This window comes from Rosa chinensis, chromosome 2, assembly GCF_002994745.2.
Source record: "Rosa chinensis cultivar Old Blush chromosome 2, RchiOBHm-V2, whole genome shotgun sequence".
NCBI classification, from domain to species: Eukaryota; Viridiplantae; Streptophyta; class Magnoliopsida; order Rosales; family Rosaceae; genus Rosa; species Rosa chinensis.
Genome location: NC_037089.1, coordinates 17721466 through 17746240, shown reverse-complemented (window position 1 = coordinate 17746240; position 24775 = coordinate 17721466). Strand labels below are relative to the sequence as shown.

General features: G+C 37.9%; 3 protein-coding genes across 6 annotated transcripts; 2 read left to right on the top strand and 1 right to left on the bottom strand.

The window, feature by feature from the left end:
• The first annotated feature begins 1589 nt into the window (after positions 1 to 1589).
• LOC112187242 (probable inactive receptor kinase At5g67200) lies at positions 1590 to 4457 on the top strand. Its single transcript, XM_024325955.2, has 2 exons — positions 1590 to 3212; positions 3604 to 4457. The coding sequence occupies exons 1-2, from the start codon at positions 1817 to 1819 to the stop codon at positions 4161 to 4163; spliced, it is 1956 nt and encodes a 651-aa protein (XP_024181723.1). The 5' UTR covers positions 1590 to 1816; the 3' UTR covers positions 4164 to 4457.
• A 97-nt stretch (positions 4458 to 4554) lies between these two features.
• On the bottom strand, positions 4555 to 14732 carry LOC112187241 (kinesin-like protein KIN-4A). 4 transcript variants are annotated; one of them, XM_024325951.2, is made up of 26 exons: positions 14089 to 14732; positions 13512 to 13658; positions 13278 to 13427; positions 12723 to 12976; positions 12023 to 12210; positions 11824 to 11948; positions 11378 to 11414; positions 10846 to 10937; positions 10609 to 10719; positions 10412 to 10525; positions 10049 to 10142; positions 9805 to 9917; positions 9428 to 9526; positions 9233 to 9349; positions 9026 to 9142; positions 8480 to 8560; positions 8116 to 8187; positions 7772 to 7865; positions 7563 to 7624; positions 7223 to 7320; positions 7043 to 7141; positions 6733 to 6954; positions 5857 to 6004; positions 5395 to 5550; positions 4989 to 5307; positions 4555 to 4868 (listed from the first exon to the last, which is right to left on the bottom strand). In XM_024325951.2, exons 1-25 carry the CDS (start codon positions 14203 to 14205, stop codon positions 5098 to 5100), a joined length of 3117 nt encoding a protein of 1038 aa, XP_024181719.1. In that variant the 5' UTR covers positions 14206 to 14732; the 3' UTR covers positions 4555 to 4868; positions 4989 to 5097. The 4 variants fall into 4 exon arrangements, with proteins under 4 accessions (XP_024181719.1, XP_040370247.1, XP_024181720.1 ...); XM_040514313.1 differs by having other exon boundaries at positions 4555 to 4857; XM_024325952.2 differs by having other exon boundaries at positions 7569 to 7624; positions 14089 to 14731.
• Positions 14733 to 21937: 7205 nt separating this feature from the next.
• On the top strand, positions 21938 to 24628 carry LOC112186640 (SUMO-conjugating enzyme SCE1). Its single transcript, XM_024325117.2, has 5 exons — positions 21938 to 22234; positions 22338 to 22421; positions 23438 to 23590; positions 23694 to 23807; positions 24272 to 24628. The coding sequence occupies exons 1-5, from the start codon at positions 22166 to 22168 to the stop codon at positions 24332 to 24334; spliced, it is 483 nt and encodes a 160-aa protein (XP_024180885.1). The 5' UTR covers positions 21938 to 22165; the 3' UTR covers positions 24335 to 24628.
• Positions 24629 to 24775: the final 147 nt, after the last annotated feature.

Below are 24775 nucleotides of genomic sequence, written 5' to 3'. Positions count from 1 at the left end.
ATAAAGTAATATACCTAAAACACTCCCCTGTAAGATCTTGATTGGGTAGCCCTACTGCCACATGGTACGGCTGTCCTACCTAAAAATCTCTCATTTTTTAAAATTGTTTTTTTCTAATTTTAAAGTTTCCATTGTGAAATTATTTTAAAGTTATTATTATTATGTCTTTAAAGATCATCTCTATAAAAAATCAATCGAATCGGAAATCGTTTAATTATCTAATTGAATCAAACAAATGAATAGTTCTAACAACACTTACTATTATAATGATGAACCGTCCATGTATTTCATAGAAATGAATAATTAAAAGGTCTTCAATTTGATTGAGTTTTTACAGAGCTAATCTTTGTATTACGTTATACAACATGAGTTGTTGGATTAGAAATTATAAAGTTATTATGCGTTAATTGCAAGAAAGAGTGAATATGTTTATTCACCCAAGGGGTGAACCTAATAATTGTCCAAAAAAGAATGAAATGGAAAAATAGTAAGAGCAAGTTCACCCGTTGGGTTACCGGACAACCTACTATTCACTACTTTTTACTATATATTTTCATTCTTAGGGTCACGAAATACACTATACCCGTGACCCAGGGCACGAAATATATTGGGTGACCTAGAAAGTGATCCAGGGTGAATTAGGGCATGAAATACACTGTATTTGTAACCCAGATGATGAAATAATACATAAAAAGTAGTGAATAGTAGGTAACCTGGTGACCCAAATTCCGCAATGGTGAACTTGCTCTAAAATTTTTTGGAAAGGAATGCTTTACAATTGGATTAATAAAAGATACAAATTTGACTTGGCGACGAGACCATTAAGTCTGTCTCACACATTCCAGTCTAAAACGAAGGGGACCCTGGGAGGACTTCCAAATACATTTGATACGCGCCTTGCATCGCGCGTGGTGCAATCTGCACGAGTATGTTGCACGGTCCAAACACGGAGTTCTTTTTTTCTTTTGGTCATAAACATGGAGTTTGGTTGGTGTGATCTGGAATGAGACCAATGAATAGGGAATGATTAAGGAATCTACACCTAGTTATCTACCACCAAACAAATCATTCTTCATTATGGACGTTCAAACATGTCCATATAACTCAAGATTGAAATTTGATTATGATGATCAAAATCTAATTATGATATGTTTAGACTTGAAATAGGTTGAGGTTTGAAGTTTCCTTTTAATATTCCATCTCAAAGAATAATTCAAACATAAACAGTAGAACACAAATTAATTGAGTTGGTAAACAAAACTCTACAAATACGGATTCAAATTTACTCACCACCAATACTTTGTGGTGATACCACCACTCAATATAAAACTGCCATGTGTTATAAAACATAATTATAGTTACTTATGATGTTTTGTTAAACAAATAAATTTTAAGTATTAAATTAATTCTACATGACGTAGCAAGTTTTAATTGAGTGGTGATATCACCATAAAATAAAAATAGTAAGCAAATTTGAATCCTAAACACAGTTCTGGGTATAAAATTTACAAGTCACGCGCCATACAAGCAAGGTCGGGAGAACATGGAAGCCTAAAAAAAACAGAGTACTAGTTCCAACGATAGAGTCCCAACACCCAACTCTCTTCACGTGACACACAGACTCAGAGACTCCATCAATCAAGCTCCCAGAAGCAGACGCTCCCTCTCACTCTCTCACTGGTCACTACATTCTAGACAGCTGCTCTGCAACCACCCTCAAACCCTCCCTCCATCCATGGCCCCTCTTCTTCCCACTTCAAACCCAAAACCCTCATCCCACTAAACCCCACAAACCATCCACCCCAAAAAACACACAATGCCCATCATCACTCTCCTCCTCCTCCTCCTCCTCGCCGCCGCCGTCCACTCCCAACCCCTCTCACCAGACCTCCTCCTCCCCTCCTCCGACGCCGTCGCCCTCCTCTCCTTCAAGTCCCACTCCGACCTCGACAACCGCCTCCTCTACACCCTCAACGAGCCCTTCGACTACTGCCAATGGCAAGGCGTCAAATGCGCCCAGGGCCGCGTCGTCCGCTTCGTCCTCCAGTCCTTCTCCCTCCGCGGCACCCTCGCCCCCCACACCCTCTCCCGCCTCGACCAGCTCCGCGTCCTCAGCCTCCACAACAACTCCCTCTCCGGTCCCCTCCCCGACCTCTCCTCCCTCTCCAACCTCAAGTCCCTCTTCTTGAACCGCAACTCCTTCTCCGGTTCTTTCCCTCCTTCACTCCTCGCCCTCCACCGCCTCCGTGCCCTTGATCTCTCTCACAACAACTTCACCGGTTCGATCCCCGCTCTCCTGACCCGTCTGGACCGGCTCAACTCCCTCCACCTCGAGTTCAACCGGTTCAACGGCTCCTTCCCGGCTTTGAACCAGTCCTTCCTCACCGACCTCAACGTCTCCTCCAACAACCTCACCGGCCCCGTCCCGGGCACCCCCACTCTCTCCCGCTTCGACAGCACCTCGTTCCAGCTCAACCCCGGCCTCTGCGGCGAGATTATGAACAAGGCCTGCAGCTCACGCTCACCCTTCTTTGAATCCCACAATGCCACCTCGCCGGGGTCGTCGGAGCCTTTAGGGGAGAGTGCGCAGTCACAAGGAGCGGTGGTGCTGTCTCCGCCCTCTCCAACAAGGCACAAGAAAACCGGTCTGGTTCTCGGAATATCAATAGCAGTCGCATTTATGTTTGCTGGTCTCTTATTCGTGTTTGCAGTGATCCGAAACCGAACCTCCGGGACTGAAGCCGAAATTAGACCCTCGAAACCGTCCCCAAGCGAAGACAGGGATCCATATCCATATCCCGCCGCCGTCTCAGTTCAAAAAGAGGAGAGGCCCAAAGTAGTAGTTGCTCATTACGAGGAAGCTCAAACTAGGGTGATACCCAAGAGCGGGAACTTGGTGTTTTGCTATGGGGAGACCCAGTTGTACAGCTTGGAGCAACTGATGAGGGCCTCGGCGGAGTTACTTGGGAGAGGAACCATCGGAACGACGTACAAGGCGGTGCTGGATAACCAGCTGATAGTGACGGTGAAGAGATTGGACGCGAGTAAGACTGCCATTACGAGCAGGGAGGTTTTCGATCAGCATATGGACGCCGTGGGTGGGTTGCGCCACCCCAATTTGGTTCCGGTCAGGGCTTATTTTCAGGCCAAGGGAGAGAGGCTGGTCTTGTATGATTACCAAACCAATGGGAGTCTCTTCAATCTCATCCACGGTAAAAATTCGAATACTATGCTCAGCAAATGTCTGTCTTTTTTTTTTTTTTTTTTTCAAGAGCTTTTTTCTTACTTGCCTGGCCTCTGTGGCGTGACGTGTGTGGGAATGCTGTGATGCTCTGATTGAATGAGTTAGTGGCGCAGGTTAGTGCCATGTCTGGGTTTTGCTTTCGGTGCACATTTTAGTGCGAGCACCACTGTCAAAATGCCGACACAGATTGGCTTCTTGTGCTTTATGATTCAAAGTCTGACCCTTTAGATCAGAAATAATGTTAGGAAAGATCTCTAGCCATGTGGGTCTAGGCTGCATTGAATGTGATAGGAATTGTAGTTGAGAACTTGTGTTTATGGATTTGTGTGGCTAACGAGCTTGAAATTATGTATGAATAGGTTCAAGATCGAATAGAGCAAAGCCTCTTCACTGGACGTCGTGCTTGAAGATTGCTGAAGACGTGGCTCAAGGCCTTGCTTACATTCACCAAGCGTCGACGTTGATCCATGGCAATCTCAAATCGTCCAATGTGCTTTTGGGAGCTGACTTTGAGGCCTGTCTCACGGACTACGGTCTGGCTCTGTTTGCAGACTCTTCTGCCAGTGAAGATCCTGAGTCTGCAGGGTATAAAGCTCCTGAGACGAGGAAGTCCAGTCGCCGAGCTACATCCAAGTCAGATGTGTATGCGTATGGCATCCTCTTGCTAGAGCTTTTGACGGGTAAACATCCGTCCCAACATCCTCTGCTTGTTCCCATGGATGTGGGGGATTGGGTTAGGGCGATGAGGGACAATGATGTTGGGGATGATAATCAACTTGGGATGCTGACCGAGGTTGCTTGTATATGTAGTTTGACATCTCCAGAACAGAGACCGGCAATGTGGCAAGTGTTGAAGATGTTACAGGAGATTAAAGAGTGTGTGATGACAGAGGATAATGCAGGTGTTGGATTTTCCTAGTAGAAAGTCTAAAGTTTTGCGAGATTGTATTCAAAGAAGGAAAATCAAAAGCAGGAGGCAGTGTCGATGCACTCATCTCTTGGAGGGTTTCCTGAGAAGAAGTTTCTAATGGCAACTTGAGGGCCAAGTTTGAACAACTCTTATAGGCCAGACTTAAGGAATTCATATGGCAGATGTATAATGAATTTATAAACGCTTATGATTCTTTCTTTCTATGCTTGGCCAAGAGTGCCATGGAACATAGTTCTGCTGTAATTGAGGTAATATGAGTTTTGCTGGAGTTATAAGCTGAAATTCATCTTGATTTTTATGAACATTTGGCTGCTGGAAGTATTACATATCAAAGCCAATATTTGCCCAACTACGTGGTATGATCCTACGACGCAAAACACACTGGAAATTGTGGTCATCTGTACACAGAAAACCTTGCTGATGAAATTGCAATTTTCTATTGATGACAATGTACAAAAACAAAATCACAATCAAATTAGGCAAACAAATTAACATCATATGTCAGCAAGACAAACCATCTCTTTCTTGCATATCTTCTTTCAGCAGATGCAACGGCAGTCCAAGTTCTTAATGCAAGTTTTGCCAGACTGCTAGCATGGCAAGTTTGCTTCTGACGCAAAACCATGGCCAAGGCCGATGACAGTGGAACATACCAGTCTGTTCCTGCCGATTTACAACACACCTGCATCGATCCTACATGCAGTCAACATAGAACGTAGAGTATGTCATTCATGCAACTGGGGAAAAAGATGGCTAAGGTTCTGTTTCTCTTTAAGAATTGGCTGACATTGGAAACAAGAGAAGAACTCTTACCTGCAGTTACAGCTGTTTTCACCAAGCCATATGTTGGATCATATAGAGCAGTCAGATGTATGTACAGCAAAATAAAGAAGCTTATGGAAATGAAGTCATCATATTGTATCTATCTGACTATCTGAGCCTGGGGGCGAGGCCTTGATCTAATTAGTGTCTCATCACTGTGCTTGATCCATTCTGAGAGTTTCCAAGGCTTCTGCCACTTCCACTTAAACTGTAGCAGCCACTGATGGTGACTTCTCTTCCATCTCCAAAGTTTCCCAGCTTGCCCCACTGTTGCTAATTTCTTCATTGACAGTTGCCCAACTGGTACCAGCTGCAAATTTGCCAACGATGATGTCAATTTCCATATTCCAGTAGGGGAATCGCAATATTAAAGACAGTATGAAAGAAAGAGAATTACCTTTCGTGTCTGGTTCAGAAATGTTGCCGACTCCTGAACTGAACTGCTTACTATTCCTGGTGTGAATTTGAGTTGCTTTGGTGCAGGAAGTGATATTGGAGACAAAGGACCACTCATGTCATCCGCAAAGTGCTTTAATGAAGTGCGTGGATTTCCCTGTAGATATCCATTTGAGTGTTAAGAGACCAATTATATGGAGGTCATCTTGACCAAATACAACTTGATGAGAAAATTGTTTTTATTTTATTTTTTTGGCAAATGATCCAGATTGATGAGAAAATGTAGGATTTTAAGTTTAAACCACACATTAAATCTTCGCAGATCTGCATATTTGTGTATATGAACTAGGCTTTCCAATTTTCTTTGATCAACTTGAATGTGCAACCTAAGGATGGGATCATTAGAAGAAGTTGCAAGGAAAGAAAGGTTTAAAATGTGACCAGTTTAGCATGGTGGTCTCACCAAAGCGGGTGTACTTAAGGCAACAGCAACAGCTTGTTCCTTGACAAGCTCCTTTCTCTGTGCTTCGCTTTTTCTAAGTAGATTTACCAGCTCATTCAGTTGATCTTCCATGTCCTTGATTTCCATACTCTTCTCCCACAACTGGCACCTGTTGACACATATATGCAAAGCATTAAGGTTCAAATTCATCATAGCAACAATCATAACTATTGATTACTATTTTCTATTTCCATATTGTAAACAGGTAATATATCTTATTTACTAGATAGAAATTATAGTTGAAAACAACATAAAAAGACACCCAAATGACAGAAGGTTCTGTCATTTATGGCTCTACTAGCTCAGAGCTAGACAAGTTCATTTTGCCAAAAGAAAAATAATTAGTTAATTCACTCGGTTTCTATTATTCTAAAACAAAAATAATTTAATTGTTATGGGAGCTTGGAAATTATTAATATCGACCTTTCAGCCAAAAAAACCAGCATTAAGCTCGAGTGTTAAGGTCTCATCTTTGGCTTAATGCATAAGAGGGAGAACTACAAGATACTACATATTTACATTGTAAAACATCTTATATGAGTTCATTGACCATCAAGATTAAAAATTTTATCCTTAAGACTGGTCAAAACTTTGAAAATACCAGCTAGTCTAAACACTGGGTATAAGAATGTGTCTCAATCCCAATAACAAACCACAAAAGTAGAGACATCAGTTGGGAACATGAACTCATGAATAAACATTCTTCCTAATTGCTTTCAGCATTACCAAACATGTAAGTTGAAAGGGAAACTAGATTCAGAACTACATATCATTAATGAATGAGATGGATAGCTTGAAGAGTTATTGGATCAGATTCAATCTAGGTTGTATACGCACCTTGTTTCTGCAGCGATGTTAAATATATATTGAAGCAAGTTCTTAGCATCACCCATTGAACGCAGTTGGTTCCAACGTCCACGACCACTTAAACTTCGGTCCCTATCTTCTGCCTCCGACAGCTGTGTAGCCATCACCATGAGAGCATTCGAAGACATGCTCAGCATGTTCTCAAGTGAAGCTATTCTTGCCATTCGTGCATCCAGTGACATGGATAACACTCTGATTAATTGGAAAGAAGTTAAAAAAATATAAAAACAATAATCAACCTCTGCATATATGCATTATCTGAAAACTTTAATCAACCTACCTGGAATGTCCACTCTTTCCTACTTGGCTACCCTGCCCTTCTGAAGAAAGCTGATCTGCTTGCTTAAACAAGGCCAACTCCTTTTCTAGTGCGGTTCGCCTAAAATGTAAGTGTTACCAATGCCATTCCAAACATATTCCTTGCAATATAAAAAGAGTACAAGAAAACAGGAATACATACAATTGTTGTTGCTTCTCATATTCATGACGAACTTCATACACATGTACCATGACTTCCAGCTCATGATCAAGCCACCGTTGTAAAGATCTTTCATTTCCCTGGATAGACAACTCATATTGAAAATTTTGCAGGGCAGATTTAAAGAACCTCAAGCTTAATGTTCTATTAGAGTAAATACAAACCAATTAGCCAACCTAATAATAATAACGAACTTTTTGGTAAGGGGCTGATGAAAATTTCATCATGACAAGATCATTCTGAGCTAAGCCCAACCAATCCTAGATTTGGCATACAGATTAAATTCCAAAATTGCAGTAATGATGAAAAGCAAATTACAAACCTTTACCTGGCTAGCTGAAGCATGTCCATTGGAGTTTGCTGGAGTATGCCCATTTGAGTTAGCTGAAAGAGACAACGGTATTTTAGGAAATATGATTATCTAATGATACCACTTAGAACTTCTACCATCATTTTGTTGCAGATAAATGTCTTAATATATGCAAGTTGAAAATTATGGAAGGAAAGAACTCGTCCAAAAGAATATATTACCCGAGTTGTCACGTATAACAGATTTGCGTGCTTCCAACAATTGTTTAAGTCGCTTGGTAGCATTTGTTGCCTCTTCTGCCTTTCTTTGAAGAACCTGCAAGAATGATTAAAATGATTGGCGAGATTAGACATAAATCCCATATCCATGGAAAAAAGTCCTCAACCATAGCAAATGTAACATAGATCTTGTCCAAATTCTAATAAAATCATTATGCACTTAATAGCCATAACTGTTAGAAGTTGACTCAGTGTGATGCGTGCAAAAGTTGATGCAGATATATATGCATAAAGGGAAGAGAGAGAGGTTCAATTGTCAGTATGAATTTCAAGTTATAAATATTTACCATTTTCTGCCGCTGATTTAAAGCTTCAAGTTTATGCCGTTCAAACTCGTTTCTCCTTCCCTCTTTCCTTAGCTGCTTGAGATAAAATCATAATCAGAATTCAAAGCCAAATAGATTATAAGACCTCTGTACTAAGAGGAACTTCATATTATAAATTTTTGAATTCCATACTACATGCATAAAACATTTCTGTAAGCTTAATGTATCCTCAAAAGAGTCAGTATTATCCATTTTGCAGTATATTACAATGAAATGAATGAAAGAACACTTTTTTTTTTGTTGGGATCCACCTGCTGCTGAGAATTTGAGCGTATTACACATAACTCATATAACCAAATTGTTTTTTTAATGGAAAATAAAGCACCTGTAGTAACTCCTTCTCGCGAGAAGCCTTCCAGTGTCGAAACTTTTCTGCCTCTTGTTTTATTCTATGCTGCAACTGAACCTGAAGACAAAAAACAACAAAGCAACGAAGAATTAAAAGTTATAACTGTTGAGAATATATACATCCCACATGGGAAAAATGGGACCTTGCCTATAGGTTTATAAGGGTTTGGGCCACTCCATCCATTGCCAATTGGTTTTGAATGTGAACCCCAGATTACTTTATCATGGTATCAGAGCGGGTTATCCACGTGTGCATGCCTCATGGCCACACGGGCTCCACGTCACCCAAAGTTGTCCACGTGAATGGCTTGAAAATTCGCCACACGTGCGGGGGCGTGTTGAGAATATATACATCCCACATGGGAAAAATGGGACCTTGCCTATAGGTTTATAAGGGTTTGGGCCACTCCATCCATTGCCAATTGGTTTTGAATGTGAACCCCAGATTACTTTATCAATAACATATTGAATAACTTCTTCTATTGCTTATAAAACTTCATTAAGTATAAAAATGAGAACAAACCTTCTGAGATTTAATATACTGTATTTCAGCTTGCAACCTCTTTGCTGCTTCATCACTTTTCTGTTTTTCCCTTGAAAGTTGGACCTGGTTTTCTTGTTTCTTCTTAAGATCTAAAATCTGAAGTTCAAGATGAAAATGATAAATCATCAGGATTAAGGACAACTATAAAGAGCAGAATGTCAGTTAGATAATTCATAACATAATCACCTGCATTTCGAGAGTTTTTAATTTTTGTGCATGCACGTCTTTTAATTTTTGTCCTTGTCCATCAGAGTTAGAAGAAGCAAGGCTCTCAACTTCAGCTAACAAACGATCTCTCTCTTGCTGAGATTAATACTATTGTCAGCCTAAACATAAGAGCATACTGGAAATACGAAATAATTCAAATGTGTTAAATATGACCTGCACAATTCTTTTCTCTTTCTCAAGTTCCGCAATTTTCTTTCCGAAGTGCTGCTTCAGTGCCACAGTGTCAATCCCTCCAAAAAGTCTCATCTCAGACTACAGAAGGTGGAAGTTATGAATTAGAGGAAGAGGTAAAAGTTACATTTCTTAAAAAAGCTGTCATTTCTAGAAGCCCAAAACATGTCAGAAAGATTAATGTGATTGAAACAGTAATTGCTTAGCTACCAAATTAATTTTTCTGGGAAGTTTTCAAGAAGGTTTACTGCAAATCATCATCTGATCTATATACATTACATATTACTTGAACTACAAGTAGTTTTCTTCAAGTTAAAGCCCAAACTAATAGTGCAGGAGCCATAAGTGAAAGTAAAAACCTCTTTTTGCTCCAAACGTTTGTTTAAGTCATTCAACTCCATATCCAAACTATTTTGCAGACGTTGATGCTCCCATTCTTTTGTGACTTCATCAATTTCTCCGGAATTTTCGCCTGCAAAATTTTTCAATTATGCCAAAATGCAAAGTACTAGAATAAGCCCCTAATAAATTTGGCTCGGCAGAATCATGGTCAGGCACATCATTCTTCTAAACTGATCTAAATAACCAAAGTGAGTGATTTACCTGATGAAATTTCACTCATCTGATAATCAGATGAGTCCATACTCTGGAAACCCCTCTTAAGTCCATCACTCTTTGTGAAACAAGCCTCGCCTTCCTGAGAAATGGAAATTTGGAACATGAGGACCATAAAAGCAGTTATATCACAACTGTTATACAAAGTAAATTATGATGTCCAATTATAACATGGTCATGAGATGTGCAGTCACTTGAGTAAAAAAGTCCACCCAAAACTATATGGCAATTGGTGGAGAAGCTCACCCTAATTGAGATAAGAGGCTTATAATTCCTGATACATGAAGGTTTATTTTGTACGCAATAAAGATCGCATATCAAAGATATAATAGAAAATTTCTGTTCACATACTAGCACATCTGTTTCACACGGTTGCACAACAGCACATCTGCTGCGATATCTATGAAGTTCTCGACAAAGCTCCTCATTCCTGGCCTCAAGCCAAGCAATCCTTTCCTTAAGAACCTGTAAAACCAAATTCTATTGTCTATAAAAAAGATGCATAGACTACATCTAAAATCAGTGAAATTTCTTTCTTGGGAGAATACCGGCACTTCATCAAATTGAGCTCCTCCACCACGAGTGCATAGCTCTGCCTGCAATAACTTTAGCTGTTCTTGCATTTTCTGCATCTCATTGGATATCACATCTCTGTTAACCTATACAACAAAATAAGAAAGTACTAGATTGGTCAAAATTCATGGCATAGGAGGCAATTCAAACAGTGTGTGTGAAAGGAACTATAGCAAATCTAGTCATAAGAAAGTGAACTCTAACAAACTCACGATAGGCTTGTTCTGGATATTGCGAGCCCGATTTGCATATTTAAGAGTGTTGAGACTTTCCTCAGCATTGATATCAGCAGGACTGATGCAAGCTGGAAGAATAGCAAATTCACCAAAAGTAAGAAAAGCATGAAAAGCCTCCAACTTTGTTGAGAATATATACATCCCACATGGGAAAAATGGGACCTTGCCTATGGGTTTATAAGGGTTTGGGTCACTCCATCCATTGCCAATTGGTTTTGGATGTGAACCCCAGATTACTTTATCATGGTATCAGAGCGGGTTATCCCACGTGTGCAATGGGACCTTGCCTATGGGTTTATAAGGGTTTTACTTTATCAAACTTCAACCAAAGAGGAAGCAAAATCAAGACTCAGAAAATCTTGTTCAAAGTTCAAACAGAGAAAATGAGGATAGAAACACACTCAGTTCCCATGAAATTGTTCGGCAAAGGCAGTAGGAATATACATGCATAGCATCAGTGGTGTAAGACCAAAGAAATCATTACGGTAACAATCATGCAGGGGGTTACCTATCATGACCGTTTTGCTATTTCCACCAAGTGAATCCTGCCACAATTGAACCCAGATCAGAACAGAAAGATATATAAATTAAGCAGGTCCTTTGTTTGCAAGATGATGCGGAATGTGATAGAGGGTGTTGGTTCAACACTACTTTGACATACATTTTTGGCACATTCTCTGAGAGCTTAAGCTTATGCAGTGACGGTTGTCTGTACTCTACACTAACAGATTATCAATCAGGGTTTGTTACATTTTAACTAATTACTTTATTAGTAGAGGCATACTATCTAATGCAAAAATGTTATGGTTCCCCAATCAGGCATATCTTCATATAAACTTGTATAATGATTGTGCTTGTGGGTTATACCATCAGTGTCATGTCAGCCTCAGCATGTTATTAAAATTTATATGAAATTGTATCTCAGGCATAAACCAGGTTTAAAGTTTATCTAACCTGCAAGAGCCGAGTGAGTTTACTGTCTCGGTAGGGGACATGCATGCCCTCTTTCCTCTTTTTCTCATCTCCCAATGCACTGATGACATTACCGAGTGCAAGAAGTCCCTTGTTAATATGTATACCTGCTCATAAGTCGATAATTTATTATTCAAGATTCGAAGGCACAGTGGATTATATTCAGAAGCAGTTTACTAACCTTCTTTAAGACGAAGACTATCAGACCCTGTTCTTTTGGCTCGCTCAGATCCAGCAAGATCAACCAAATGGAACTTGGCACAGAAATACTCTTCACCCATATCCTCATCTGGAGTGTCATTCCCAGGAAAAGTTGAATGGATTTTTCGCAGTTGTTCTAATGTGATTGTGAAGATGGCATGTGACCGACTAGTACAAACATGCAAATGAGAACCATATGCCATTATTAGATTGTAAACATTCACTGGTAAATTGTAATCATGGCAACCTTTTCAGAAGTTGGAATTTTACTGCTCTATAAATTCTTGTAAACGGAAGTCCCTGTATGTGCAGAACTAATGCAATTTTCACCTGTATATAAAGGAACAGAACTATATGAACATGTTCCCAGAATGCGGAGAACCATTTTCTTCCCACTTTTCTGTATGAAGCTTGATTTTTCAGGATAATCAGTCATCATGGATGACAGTAATTTATAAGCAAAGATTGCACATGGCTGTGTCAAAAGCATCAGCCTTAATGATAAAACCAAATTCTTTCCCAGAATGCAATATCTCCTACCACTTCTATAATTAGGCCTCGACTACCATTTCGTAATGCATTGATTTGTGTCAAAATGATGGACCCTGAATCCAAAATTATCCATGAACAAAATTAATCATGCGTGTCAGAAGAGAGACAGTTTAGAATCCAAGGTTTACCTAGATTGGTTGTTCATATTTGTACTCGCCGTTGCTCTGCTTAATGATCCTTGTGCCAGGCAAGCAGCCATTTCTTGTGATGAACTAACAGCAACTTCAGTTAATCCCGCTAGTGTTATTGCACCGTTCGATGTTTCACGAATTTGTAGTGGATGTCTTCCATGAGAGTTAGCTTTGGCAGCATGTCCATTTGCAGCATCCAATTTACTCAAAGATACAGAATCCAACAAGTCCCTCACTTCTTCCTTCAGAATCTGAAAATTCAAACCCTTTACTTAATCCTTTTGTATAGAAATAACAAAAATTGGGCAAGAACTTGGTCTAGGAAAAAAGAGAGTACATAGTCATTAATAGAAGGAAAAAAAATGCCAATGGATCCCTCTTAAGTTCCCCTTCAAACATTAGATACATTGAGAATCTATCATCTGATTTACCACAATTATAGTAGAGACTTTTGCAACACTTTTCCCATTTCTTTTTGGTCATTCTATAGGTTCAAGAAGTTCCTTGAAACAAGTAATTGCGGACATATCTTTGGAAATACAAGGAGTTTACCTCAATAAAAGATACTTGCAACTGGAATTCTGTTTGATGCTTCAAAATATCAATCTTGCTGAACAGTACATTCATAACTTTAGGAATCAACCCTGTCTGGCAACCATCTCCATAGCCAGTTCCCATCGTATATGTCTTTCCGGAGCCTGTCTGTAGCATTTGTACATGTAGATTGTCAAAATAAAAGGAGAGTACATAGAGAATGCAGCATGTTCTATATATGATAGACATTACCTGACCGTAAGCGAGTACAGTAGCGTTGTATCCTTGGAATAAACCATCAATTAGTGGAGAAATACACTCTTCAAACATGGCAGAGGATGGAGCTCCCCCAATTCCATATACATGATCAAATGTAAAAGAATGTGTGCCGATTTGTATCTGCACCATACTCAACAAAGATCACACTCTCAGCAACTAAAGACATCAGCCAAAACTTGCAAACTTGACAGACAAAATCACCCAACATCAAAATGCCATTAAAGTCACAGAAGAGTGCCATGTGAGTTTTTTTCCCATCTCTAACATGAGCATAATTTTGCAGGGCTTAAACAAACTGAGATAGAAAAGATGGGAACTAATGCAAACAATGCACAGAAGAAGGGAACCAGCAAATCAAAATCAAACACAAAATTACGAAACTTTGTCAATTAAACACACAACCTGGAAACACCAATACCTCCTTTCCCAAGTGCACAAAGAGACAAATTTTACACTATTTCAGCTTGAAAACAATGCCCAGATATCCAAACACATTAACACCACATATTTGAAGCTCAAGAATCCCGATCCCTTATCGGAAACATAGTACCTGAGGCTTTCCGGGTGTAACAGTAACACATTCCTTGCAACCCTGACTGCGTTCATCACCAATAAGCGGTCGAATATGAAGAGCTACCTTAACACTACAATTCTCTGACGCTTCCATTGAATCAAACCTCACAAAAACATACCCAAATTCGGAAAGAAAGAAAAAAAATATATGTATTGTCTATCCAAAGATTGGGTACTGCGGAAAAGTTAAGAGCTTAGATACTTGTCAGTTAGGATGAAGAAAATGATCTAACAACGCCATTTGAAATAGAGAGAGAGAGAGAGATTAGTTGTGGTGGTGGTTGTTAAAATGGCAAAGTGGGAAGAGGGCGGGGTTTAGTAATTGTTTGAATAGATTATGATGGTTGCAACAAACGAGAAGAAGAAGAAGAAGAAAAACACTAGCACTTGACGTGTCACTTTCCTAAGCTTGCTTGTTCTTGACTGCTCACACCCACTGAGTCACAGTGAGAGAGTGAAAGTGAGAGAGTTAGGAAGAAGGCAACTTAAGCCGGTGGTAGTTGTGGTTGGGGAGGCTGTGCTGGCTCGCTGTCGATGTACCTGTCTTCCCAAAATGCCCTCATGGAACCACACTTGCCTCTGTTTTCACAGCTTTTAAGGCCAACCTCCAGTCTTCTGCCGTACACTTGTTTTGGAGGGTATTTCCAACTGTCGAGCTACATGGTGAAGACAGGGATACCGGTATAAAATTACCGGTAAATGTTGAAAAGAACTGACTCCCCTTTGTTACTGTGAGCCTGTGAGGTAGCGGCTAGTGACTTTGGCTCTCCAGAAATTCAACTGGTAGTTATATTTTATAACGGTTTCATCTTTTGTTTTTTGTGTTGAATCAAAGAACATGAATATCAGACTTCCATGCTGAAGAAAGAAAAAGAAGGTTACTTGCACTGTCGTTAATTTCCGTCCGGATACTATATTGGGTTTCGATTGGGCAACTTGCCGATTGGTTTTGTGCAAGTTATTTCACTACTGATTTCAAAAATCAATTATTCGGTAGACTATTGTAATCGACAACTCTAATAATAGTGTTATTTTACTTTGCTTATACTTATGATTATGACACTCATTTATCATTCTGAGACTCAGATGTGTTATATTTTGAATTAGAATGAAATGAGATATCAAAATTAAGTCTTTAATTTATTACTAAATATGTTAATTGCGTATTTCAAGGTTTTTACTTAAAATTATGAGAATTCATATATGCTTACTCTATTAACCGAATTCTTTTGGATTACAATTCAAGCACTAAACGAATACACATAATATTTTTATCATAAGCTTTGATAAGAGTTCCTTAATTTCTGACAAAGAAATGAAGGTCGGGCATTAAAAGACAAGGAGATCAATCAACTTCAAAGTCTTCAAGTTTTCTTTTCGTTACCTAACTCTTCAAACCCTAATCCATTGGATTCTCCTTGATTCGAGCCAAGTAACTAGGAGACCCCAATCTTAATGACCCCAATTAAATATAAGTCTCCATTAGACGTGGACTGATTCGTTTAAGACTCATGTTTAATTAGCTTAATTAATCTTCTTGTTTAATTGTGGTAATGAGGTTTGCACCGACAAGAATAGCACCAACCTTGGTCATCCAAAAATGTCATGATGAAGAGGTTGAAGATTAAACTTTAACTACAAAACTTTTGTTTTGTAAAGCCACATTTCTCTGCTTTTTTAATATAGGTAGAGGGTCGTACTCGATAGCCATAGATTCACAAGGTTGCTGGTTGAAATATAAATAGTTTACGCAAGATTTCTACTCCAAGATTGCCGTTTTTTTTTATGAGAAAGATTGCCCAATTAGGCAATGCTTAGGGATAAGTGGATAACAAAGAAGTTGCTTCCACATTGGTTTAGATTGGAGTCACAAGTGACTAGTTTTTTGGACGAACTGCATCTATCGGTTGGTTTATCACTAATATATTGGTATATTGATACACTCAAGTATATACATTATTCAAAATGCAACTTTCTATCTTGAAGTTCAAACATGTAAATTATTTTAACTGTTCAATCAAAAAAGTTCGAAAACCTAGACAGTCAAGAATATCAAGTGGGGGTTTAAGATGTCACAAAAACAAGTTAACAGCTAATGTTACCAAAATCCTTATGTTGCCATTACATCGAGTGTCTAGAAATTCTTTATAGGTTTGTTAGAACTTGTCCTCTAATGTACAAATCTTAATTTCTTTAGTTCTCCACTTAATTAAAATATATACGAAGAAACATACATATCCCGCGTTTGGATAAATAATCACTAAAACATGCTACTCTATCTGAAAGTCATACACACTTAACTAGCTATTTCTTGCAAACTATCATTTTACTTCAAACTTTCAATCCATATTCAGTGTTTCGTTATCTATACTACTATTAAGAGAAGAGGGTTTGTTAGTCAAAATCTAAAATTTTGACAAAAATGACCATAGAAAATTAATAAACTTTGAAAATTAGTTAAATCACAAGGACAATTATGGCATTTACAAAATATATTTTTGTTAAATAAATAAATATAAATAAAAACCCACAACCCACTTTTCTCTCCCATTATCTCTTCTCTACAATAAACGTTTTCTTTTTTATTTTCAAAAAAAAAAAAAAACTTACACATGCAGAGTATGTGTGGAGAAATGCTATTTATTTATTATTATTATTATTATTATTATTATTATAATATAATCCTAACTCAATTCTCAACTCTCCTTCTCCATTACCACTTAAGCCAACTTCATTGGCCATTTAGTATTACATATAGAGAAAGTAGATCCTCATTATGCGTTTACTTACTTGACTTGGAGAAACTTGTGCACCAGAGTTGATTCCGGATAAATTTATTCCCAAACCCAACCTCTTGGATTTTAAACCCTGAATTGTTAATAAATAAGTTCATCATTTTGAAATGTGACCTGCAGGATAGGGTAACTATCCCCAACCCAATAGGCCACTTAGGACAAACAAAAAATAAATGTCGAGAGTTCATCATTTTGAGATAGGACCTACTTTTGTTCCAGTTCCCTTTCATGTTAGTAAACATATTTCGGAATCGATTTTCTTAGTCTAATTAATACTCATTCTAAGTAAGTAATTGTGCTATGTTTTTCTATTGCGGTGTATGGCGCCCCTAAACCCTAAACTTCTTCCTCAGGATGCACTTGTTTTACAGAAGAGCAGAGGTATACGTAGATCGAGCTCTTTACGCCTTTGTCGTTTGTGTTTTGTTCTCTCATTGGCCTAATTTCATCAGATGCTCCTACCATTCTGATCCTACCTTTTGTGTTTTATTCCCCCCACAACCACAATTTCCACAAACTGCAAGCTTTATCTAAATATACCAATACTTTTACAGCACCCCAAAAAATCTCAGATAGATTAACACAGATTTCCAATATTGCATTCATTATCAATATTATTCCTTTGAAATTGCCCTACACATGCATGCTCGTGTTTTTTAGGTCCAGACTCCAGAAAGAACTGGTTTGGTGCTTCATTCGAGTACATGCATGGAACACGAAACGGTCGGCGTCGAATACAGAGAGAAAAGATGATTCTTTTGACGAAATATATATAGTTATCCATCTAATGCATGTGGTGCTCTCATGTAGTGTAATTGTGGTCCTCAATCAATGAATTCCAGATGTTCTAAAGCTTTCTTTGCTTTGCTTTTGTTGGTGTTATTACTTATGGATCTAAATCTGTATCCATGTTATCTTTCTGTTGATCTGTTCTTTCCAGGTCGAGCTTCATATGTTTGTCAACACATCCATGCACACCAGGATTACTGCAATCCTAGCTATCACAATGTACTTTGTGACATTAGATAAAAAAAATTTAGCAATCTTCTCTATGAGATTTCTATAGCTACTTTGAAGCTTTGAGCTGAATTTTTATCTCTAACTCTCGAGGAGAGGTCTTGCAAGGCGTGTGAAGGAGAAATCATGTTACATTGATACATTAAAGGCTTTGTACATTTTAAGTCAACTTAATACGGACACATATATGCTGCTTTAGTCAAATTAAGCATCAAAAGAGCAAGCAATTTCACTTGTAAATTGGAGAATCCATTGACTATTAGTCACAAAGCACGTACGTCTTCAAAACAAGAAGAGAACGAACATATTCTTATACAATATTGTATATCACAAAAGTCCCTGAGGCTATCATGTTGAACATAAATCTTACATTAAATTTCATAAATATCATTGAGGTCTCATAATACTCAACCACTTTTTGCTACAAATTTTTTGAAAAATGAAAATAATGTTAAATGTACCTGACAATGGACAACAAACATGATGGGGATTAATTTGATTAATCCTGCAATTATAAGCTTTTTACATCTTTAATAATGATACAATTAGTCTAGATTAAATTGATCTTCATGATTAAAAAAATTGATTTGAGTATTTGACAAACTTCATTTCTTTCGTTGGTGGGTCTCAGCGATGGATCATCATGTCATCAAATTTGAATTTTGTTCGTATGTTTACTATTGAAGACTTCATCTTCTCCAATATCACCTTAATTGAAACTACGTACACTAAATTACTTTTGATATACCAATTATATCGTGACAGTAAAAGTTCAATGATCTGATGGCGAAGGTAATTGTTGACAAATACTATGATATGCCTCGTTTAGTTCGCGGAATGGAAAGGTTGGGAAGGGAAACTTTATCATTTTCTGTATTTGGCACGCCTAAGGAAATGAATAACTTTCTTGTATAATGCCTCGTTTGGTTTACGGAAAAGAAAGTAATTCTTTTGTCTTTCCTATGGGAAGGGAAATTGAATTTCTCAGGCACTTTCCATTCCAATAAAGTTGTTAAAAAGTTTGTAATTAATGAAATAAAATAATATGTTGCAAGTAATAAATGCAAGGAAAGAAGACGGGAAAGTGATTCCTTTGGTGTTTGGAAGTAACTACTTTTCTCCTTATTTTCCCTTCCTTCAGGAAAATATTTCCTTTCATTTTGTATCTCAAATACAAGAAAGGAATAAGTTTTCTTTCCTTTCGAGTAATGCTACATACACCAAAAAATTATACAAAAAACTAATATCAAATTATGTGGCGTCTTACGTGGTATCTACCACGTCATCACCTTCAATTGAATATTATCTAATTATTTTCATTTTCAAATTAACCTAAAAATAATAACAAAATAACTTCCTTACCTAAATCACCATAACCTCTTGGCCCATTAAACCCAACCTGTACCTTCTGAAAACTGATATCCATTCAAAAAAATGACGCTTTGAAATCACATCATATATCCACAAAGTTTGGCTGGAAACATCCCTGGCAATTCCAAGCTAGACACTTCATATTCCAGCACTACAAACAAAATGGCTTTCAATCCGTGGCCGCAATTAACTATACAATTATCACTTTAAATGATAACAAGAAGTTGCTTACCAGTAAACATAGGCGCAACAGCGTATAACCCTTGCCTTCAAATGATAGTTATTTGATATCCTTATCATTGCCTTCAACCCAGGATCGATCAAGTTCATTTATCAATGAGTTAAACTTCCTTTGGTATCCGACACTCCTAAGGAACAACATAACCAACATTCTTTGTACGGTGAGCTGTGACTTATTGGTAAGTTATAATTCCAACATTGTAAAGGTCATGGGTTCGACTCTCACTGACATATGTAAGGGTGGGATGGGCTAAGGGTTAAAAAAAAAAAAAAAAAAAAAAAAAAAAAAAAAAAAACATAACCAACATTCTTTGATATAATACACTTCAGTCATATTAAAAGTCAAAACTGCAATCAATGAGGGCAGTAGAAGGGTGGCATTAGGGTATCGTGAGCTTTGTCGCCGCTGACGAGGTTATAGGCCATGAGGGTGCCAACGACAATGCCGAGGGTTTCGGTGAAGAGAAGGGCGATGTCGAGAGCGATCTCTTTGATTGGAGGCTTGTTGTTGACAGTGTGGGAGGTCTCCATCATTATGTCTACGTCGGTAATCGAGAATGGGTGATATACATACGCCATGGCTTAGATCTGTAAAATTGGGGGTGAGGATTTTAGGGTCTCAGAATTAGGATTTTGAGGTTTCTGAGTTAGCTGAGGTTGGTTATCATCTTCCTTTTTATTGATATTGTTTTTTTTTTTTTTTGAGGAATTTTATTGATATTGTTGATTTTTATTTTAGATTGAAAAGAATTTAATAGGAAGACACATGCTGGAAATGATTAGGATTAAAATGATAATTTGGCATGTGCCACATCATTTGGTATAGGCTTTTTGTATAATTTTTTAGGATCTTAAGTATTTTTCCTTTCCTAATGCTTACTTTCGGCAAACCAAACATGGCCGAAGAGAAAATAGGGGGAAAATTGATCCTCCCACCCCCTATGGGATTCATTTTCCTTCATACTTTCTCTGCATTAATTGTACAGTAATTGCATATTCTAAAGATTATTGTAATGGTTATTATTACCAAATTATCCAAGAAACTTTTGAATCTTGAATGAGCAGTGCTAGAGACACCAAAAAATTATACCAAAAATCAATACCAAATTACGTGGCATCTGAGTTGGCGTCTTACATGTCAAGACATTCAATTTAATAATTTCCAACAAATTTCATTGATTTTATTTAGAAACTAATTAATCAGCAAAAAAAAAAACACGTGGTTCACCAAACAACCAAATTTGCTGTCGCCCTTCCTCAAACAAAAAACAACCAAATATGCAGAATCTAAAGGACAAAGAAATCTGGAGGAGAATAGCGCAAAGAAATTACATCAAATCTAGTAGACTGCATATATAGTAGTACATCTATTTCTATCTTCCTTTAACAATGTAAGAACATGAAACCCAGTAGAGATAGATCCGGTTATCAATTGAAAATCATCATTGCTCCATGGTCATCACTGCATATCTCTATTTCTAGAATGAAAACTGCCACCACTAATAGTAACGGATCATCATTCAATTGTCGGTCAACTAATGAATTAAGTCATACACAACTTCGTATTCTATTTTTTATGTTTTGACTGATAGCCTTCTCCTACAATTGCATGTTAAAGTCTCCATGATTGAAGGGTTTTGTTTAAGGTTCTTTCTTCCTTTTTCTGTTGTTTATCATATATATTTTTTCTTATTAAACAACAATAACTTTTAATTATAGCTCTTTTTATTTTAAAGAATAAAAATAAAATAAGAATATATGCTAAAAATAGTTTGATGATATGGCACCTGCCACATCATTTGGTATTAATATTTGGTAAAATTATTTGGGATCTCAAGCATTTTTGATCTTGAATTGTTTATGTTTTGGTAATAAGAATATTATTGAAAAATTGATGTTACATGTTTTCCTATTCATGCATAGACCAAACATTAGAAAGGAAAGTAAAATATATTTTCCGATTATTTTCTTTGTGTTTTCAAGTAACTAATGAAAAACTTTACTTTCCCATGCTCATAAGGAGGATCCAGGAACTAATTTCTTTTCCTTGCAACCAAAAAAGGCCACTAGCTAGCTTGCTAATAGACTTTAGTGCCCTAGTCTCTACCTCCTCGAGCCCAATGATTGGTGTACTTTAGTGGGCCTTAAATGTCTCCATTAAAGCACCACCAAACCCATAACCACAAAGGCCTATTATCATCATCATAACCCGACCCGTACGGCACGACCCCCAATCAGCAGCCGTCACGTCAAGCGTGGGTCACGTGAATGACTTAACAGTGGCGTGGTTCTCACGCGAAAAAATTAATTCAAAAATTAAAAAAAAGAAAAAAGCAAATAAAAAATGAATAAATTCTTTGACTTCTCCATACTATTTTTTATAATATAAAAATCGAAAATTCGAAACCGATAAAGGAAGAGAATCCATTTCTCTTTTTTGTTTCTGTGTGTTTTTGTGGATTGTGCCCATCAAAATCGATTTGCTGTTTCGCACCAGTCACCCAAAAGTCGCCTCCTTTCATCTTCGGTTTCTTCTTCTCTTTATAACCCCCAAAGGGGAAAGGGAAAGAGACCCATCACAGAGGGAGCGAGTAGGAAAACCCTAAACCAAGAGGAGCAGCAGCAGAAGTCATGTCTGGAGGTATTGCACGCGGTCGTCTCGCTGAGGAGCGCAAGTCATGGCGGAAGAACCATCCCCATGTGAGTCTTTCGACAACCCAATTTTGCAATTTTGTCGAAATCGGGTCTTTGGGTTGTGTGATTTTTATTTTGGGCGTTTGTTTTGGTTTGTGTTGTGGTGTAGGGCTTTGTGGCGAAGCCGGAGACTTTACCTGATGGGACTGTGAATTTGATGGTGTGGCATTGCACAATTCCGGGCAAGACCGGTGTAAGCTCTCTCCCTCGAAAACTTTAGGAATTTTGAATCTTTTTACTGTTTGTTTGTATAGTTGGATTGGAGCTGATGGACTGAATTTTGTGTTGTTTTACCGAATTGTTTGGTTTGTTGTTGTGCTAAGTTTGTAATTAGTACCTTTTGCGAGGTGAAATGATGCTTGAATGCCTGATTTTTATCAACAGTGTGTTACACTAAGGACTCACATTAATCTCTCCTTGATGATTTAGATTGGATGTAGATAGCGTTATGAGCACTCCTTTTGTTATTGGATTTGTGGATTGTAATGGAAGCTTGAATGAGCTAGTTCTAGCTAACTTGACAAGTTCTAGAGGATCCTTGGTGTATGTGGGGATGTGATTCATGGAATGGAAGTTGAATTGTGATGAAATACTATTGATTCATTTCATAGACCTGAAGTTTTGCTATTGCTTGACATAACTCAGCTTCTGGATAATAAAATTCACTTCTGTTCTTTTGGATGGTAGAAATGGTGTTCTCACTCATTTTGAACTTTCGGATCAATAACTTTAGCATGAATGTATGAATATATGATAGCTAGAGATGGAATAGTGTTGTATCTTGTTGGTGTATCTAGCTTCTGACATTTTGTACCGTAATGCAGAAGTTGATTTTAATGGAAGACTCGGGCAGGAATGGCCTTCCTTTGGGGTTTTTTCCCTGATATCTATAGTGTCTTTATCTTTATGTTTTATTTTGTATTCTACTTTCTTATTCCTTTTGTGTGGAGATTATTGTTTCCATGTTGATGCAATAAGGTCTGTATTGATCTTTATATGGTGTATTTAAAAATCAAGGATTTCCAATTCAGGGAATCTGCTGCAAGGGAACATTATATATTGCTTATCAACGGCTTTGTGCCTTGTGCCTTACTATTCTATTTTTCTTCTTCAACACGGAATGCAGAACAGTGGTGAAGCACTACAAAATCTTTTATTTTAAACATAAATCTTTTGGCTTTGACATTCCTTAATAATATCGTGTTGCAGACTGACTGGGAGGGTGGGTACTTCCCACTCACACTTCACTTCAGTGAAGACTACCCTAGCAAGCCTCCAAAGTGCAAATTCCCAGCAAATTTCTTCCACCCGAATGTATATCCATCTGGAACTGTCTGTCTATCAATCCTTAATGAGGACAGTGTGAGTACCTCCTGCTTCTTATAGTTTCTTAACAAATAGAGGCAACTCTTTTGGCATGGAGAATTTAGTTAGCACACTGTACTTAGCATGCTTTGTTTTGTAGGGTTGGAGACCAGCAATTACTGTGAAGCAAATTCTTGTGGGCATTCAGGATCTACTGGATCAGCCAAATCCCTCTGATCCTGCACAGACAGAAGGCTATCACCTCTTCATTCAGGTATATTGCTCCTTCACAACTCTGTATCTCGCCCTTTGTTTCTAAAATCAATGTGAAGCAACTATAGTGGTACTATACATCTTTTTTTTTTTTTTTTTTTTTCCTTGAGCCAATTTGTAGTCTGCATTTACTTTCAAATTGTGAAGATTGTACTCCCACATAGTACGGGGTGGTCATGCTTGTCCAGTTAGCAAGGGTTCAACCTCTTGCTTCAGGAAGCCTATCAGTGGCATTTTAGCATCAGAACTTACAACTGTAAGCAACTGTAACTTTCGTGTGCCATTGTTGTGCTATCTGATAGTGGCTGGACATAGTACAATAGGATTAAGTGTGGAGAAGTGACCACCACCTCTTGCAAGTTAGACAGGAATCAATTTCTCTGGAAAAATTAAAGAGAAGATAGGAGTTAATTTTCCTTTGCTTAAGGTTTTGTTCTTATATTCTACTATCATGACTTTATGCAGGATTCTACAGAGTACAAGAGAAGGGTTCGCCAGCAGGCCAAGCTATACCCACCTCTGGTCTAATGCAAAACTGGCCTTCTACTCCCCGAGACTGCTGGTGCTTTGGTAAATGTCAGTTGCCGCCTTTTGTTTGAAGTATGTTATGTCAAAGATCGTTGTTTGGAAGTGTTAGTTAGCATCATGTATGGACTACATGATTAAGCTATTTTCCCTGTATCAGAGATTTGGATGAACTTGGGTTAATGTATGTCACTGTGCGAGCGGTCCAGTAATACTCGTTAAGAAACATAAACTTACATGTTGGGGGAATGCCAATTGTGTTAATTTATGAGTTTGCCAATTCCTTCAGTGCAAATATCTATTGTCTATCTGTGAGGTTGAATAATACTAAAAGCACATAGTAAATCTCAAACTTGTAGATGCTGAATCATGTGGCAGCATTGTATATGTCCATTTTCCCTCTTTTTTTTTAGTTTTTTAACTCTAGTATTGGACATATTTTCA

What these genes read in the sequence shown, in the direction of transcription:
- LOC112187242 (XM_024325955.2), top strand. Translation starts at nt 1,817, where the DNA reads ATGCCCATCATCACTCTCCTCCTCCTCCTCCTCCTCGCCGCCGCCGTC. An exon ending in TCTCTTCAATCTCATCCACG is followed by an intron (nt 3,213 to 3,603) that starts GTAAAAATTCGA and finishes ATGTATGAATAG; the next exon opens with GTTCAAGATCGAATAGAGCA.
- LOC112187241 (XM_024325951.2), bottom strand. Translation starts at nt 14,205, where the DNA reads ATGGAAGCGTCAGAGAATTGTAGTGTTAAGGTAGCTCTTCATATTCGA. An exon ending in AACTCACTCGGCTCTTGCAG is followed by an intron (nt 11,415 to 11,823) that starts GTTAGATAAACT and finishes CAATTGTGGCAG; the next exon opens with GATTCACTTGGTGGAAATAG. An exon ending in CGTGTGAAACAGATGTGCTA is followed by an intron (nt 10,143 to 10,411) that starts GTATGTGAACAG and finishes TCCATTTCTCAG; the next exon opens with GAAGGCGAGGCTTGTTTCAC.
- LOC112186640 (XM_024325117.2), top strand. Translation starts at nt 22,166, where the DNA reads ATGTCTGGAGGTATTGCACGCGGTCGTCTCGCTGAGGAGCGCAAGTCA. An exon ending in GGCGGAAGAACCATCCCCAT is followed by an intron (nt 22,235 to 22,337) that starts GTGAGTCTTTCG and finishes GTTGTGGTGTAG; the next exon opens with GGCTTTGTGGCGAAGCCGGA. An exon ending in CAATTCCGGGCAAGACCGGT is followed by an intron (nt 22,422 to 23,437) that starts GTAAGCTCTCTC and finishes ATCGTGTTGCAG; the next exon opens with ACTGACTGGGAGGGTGGGTA.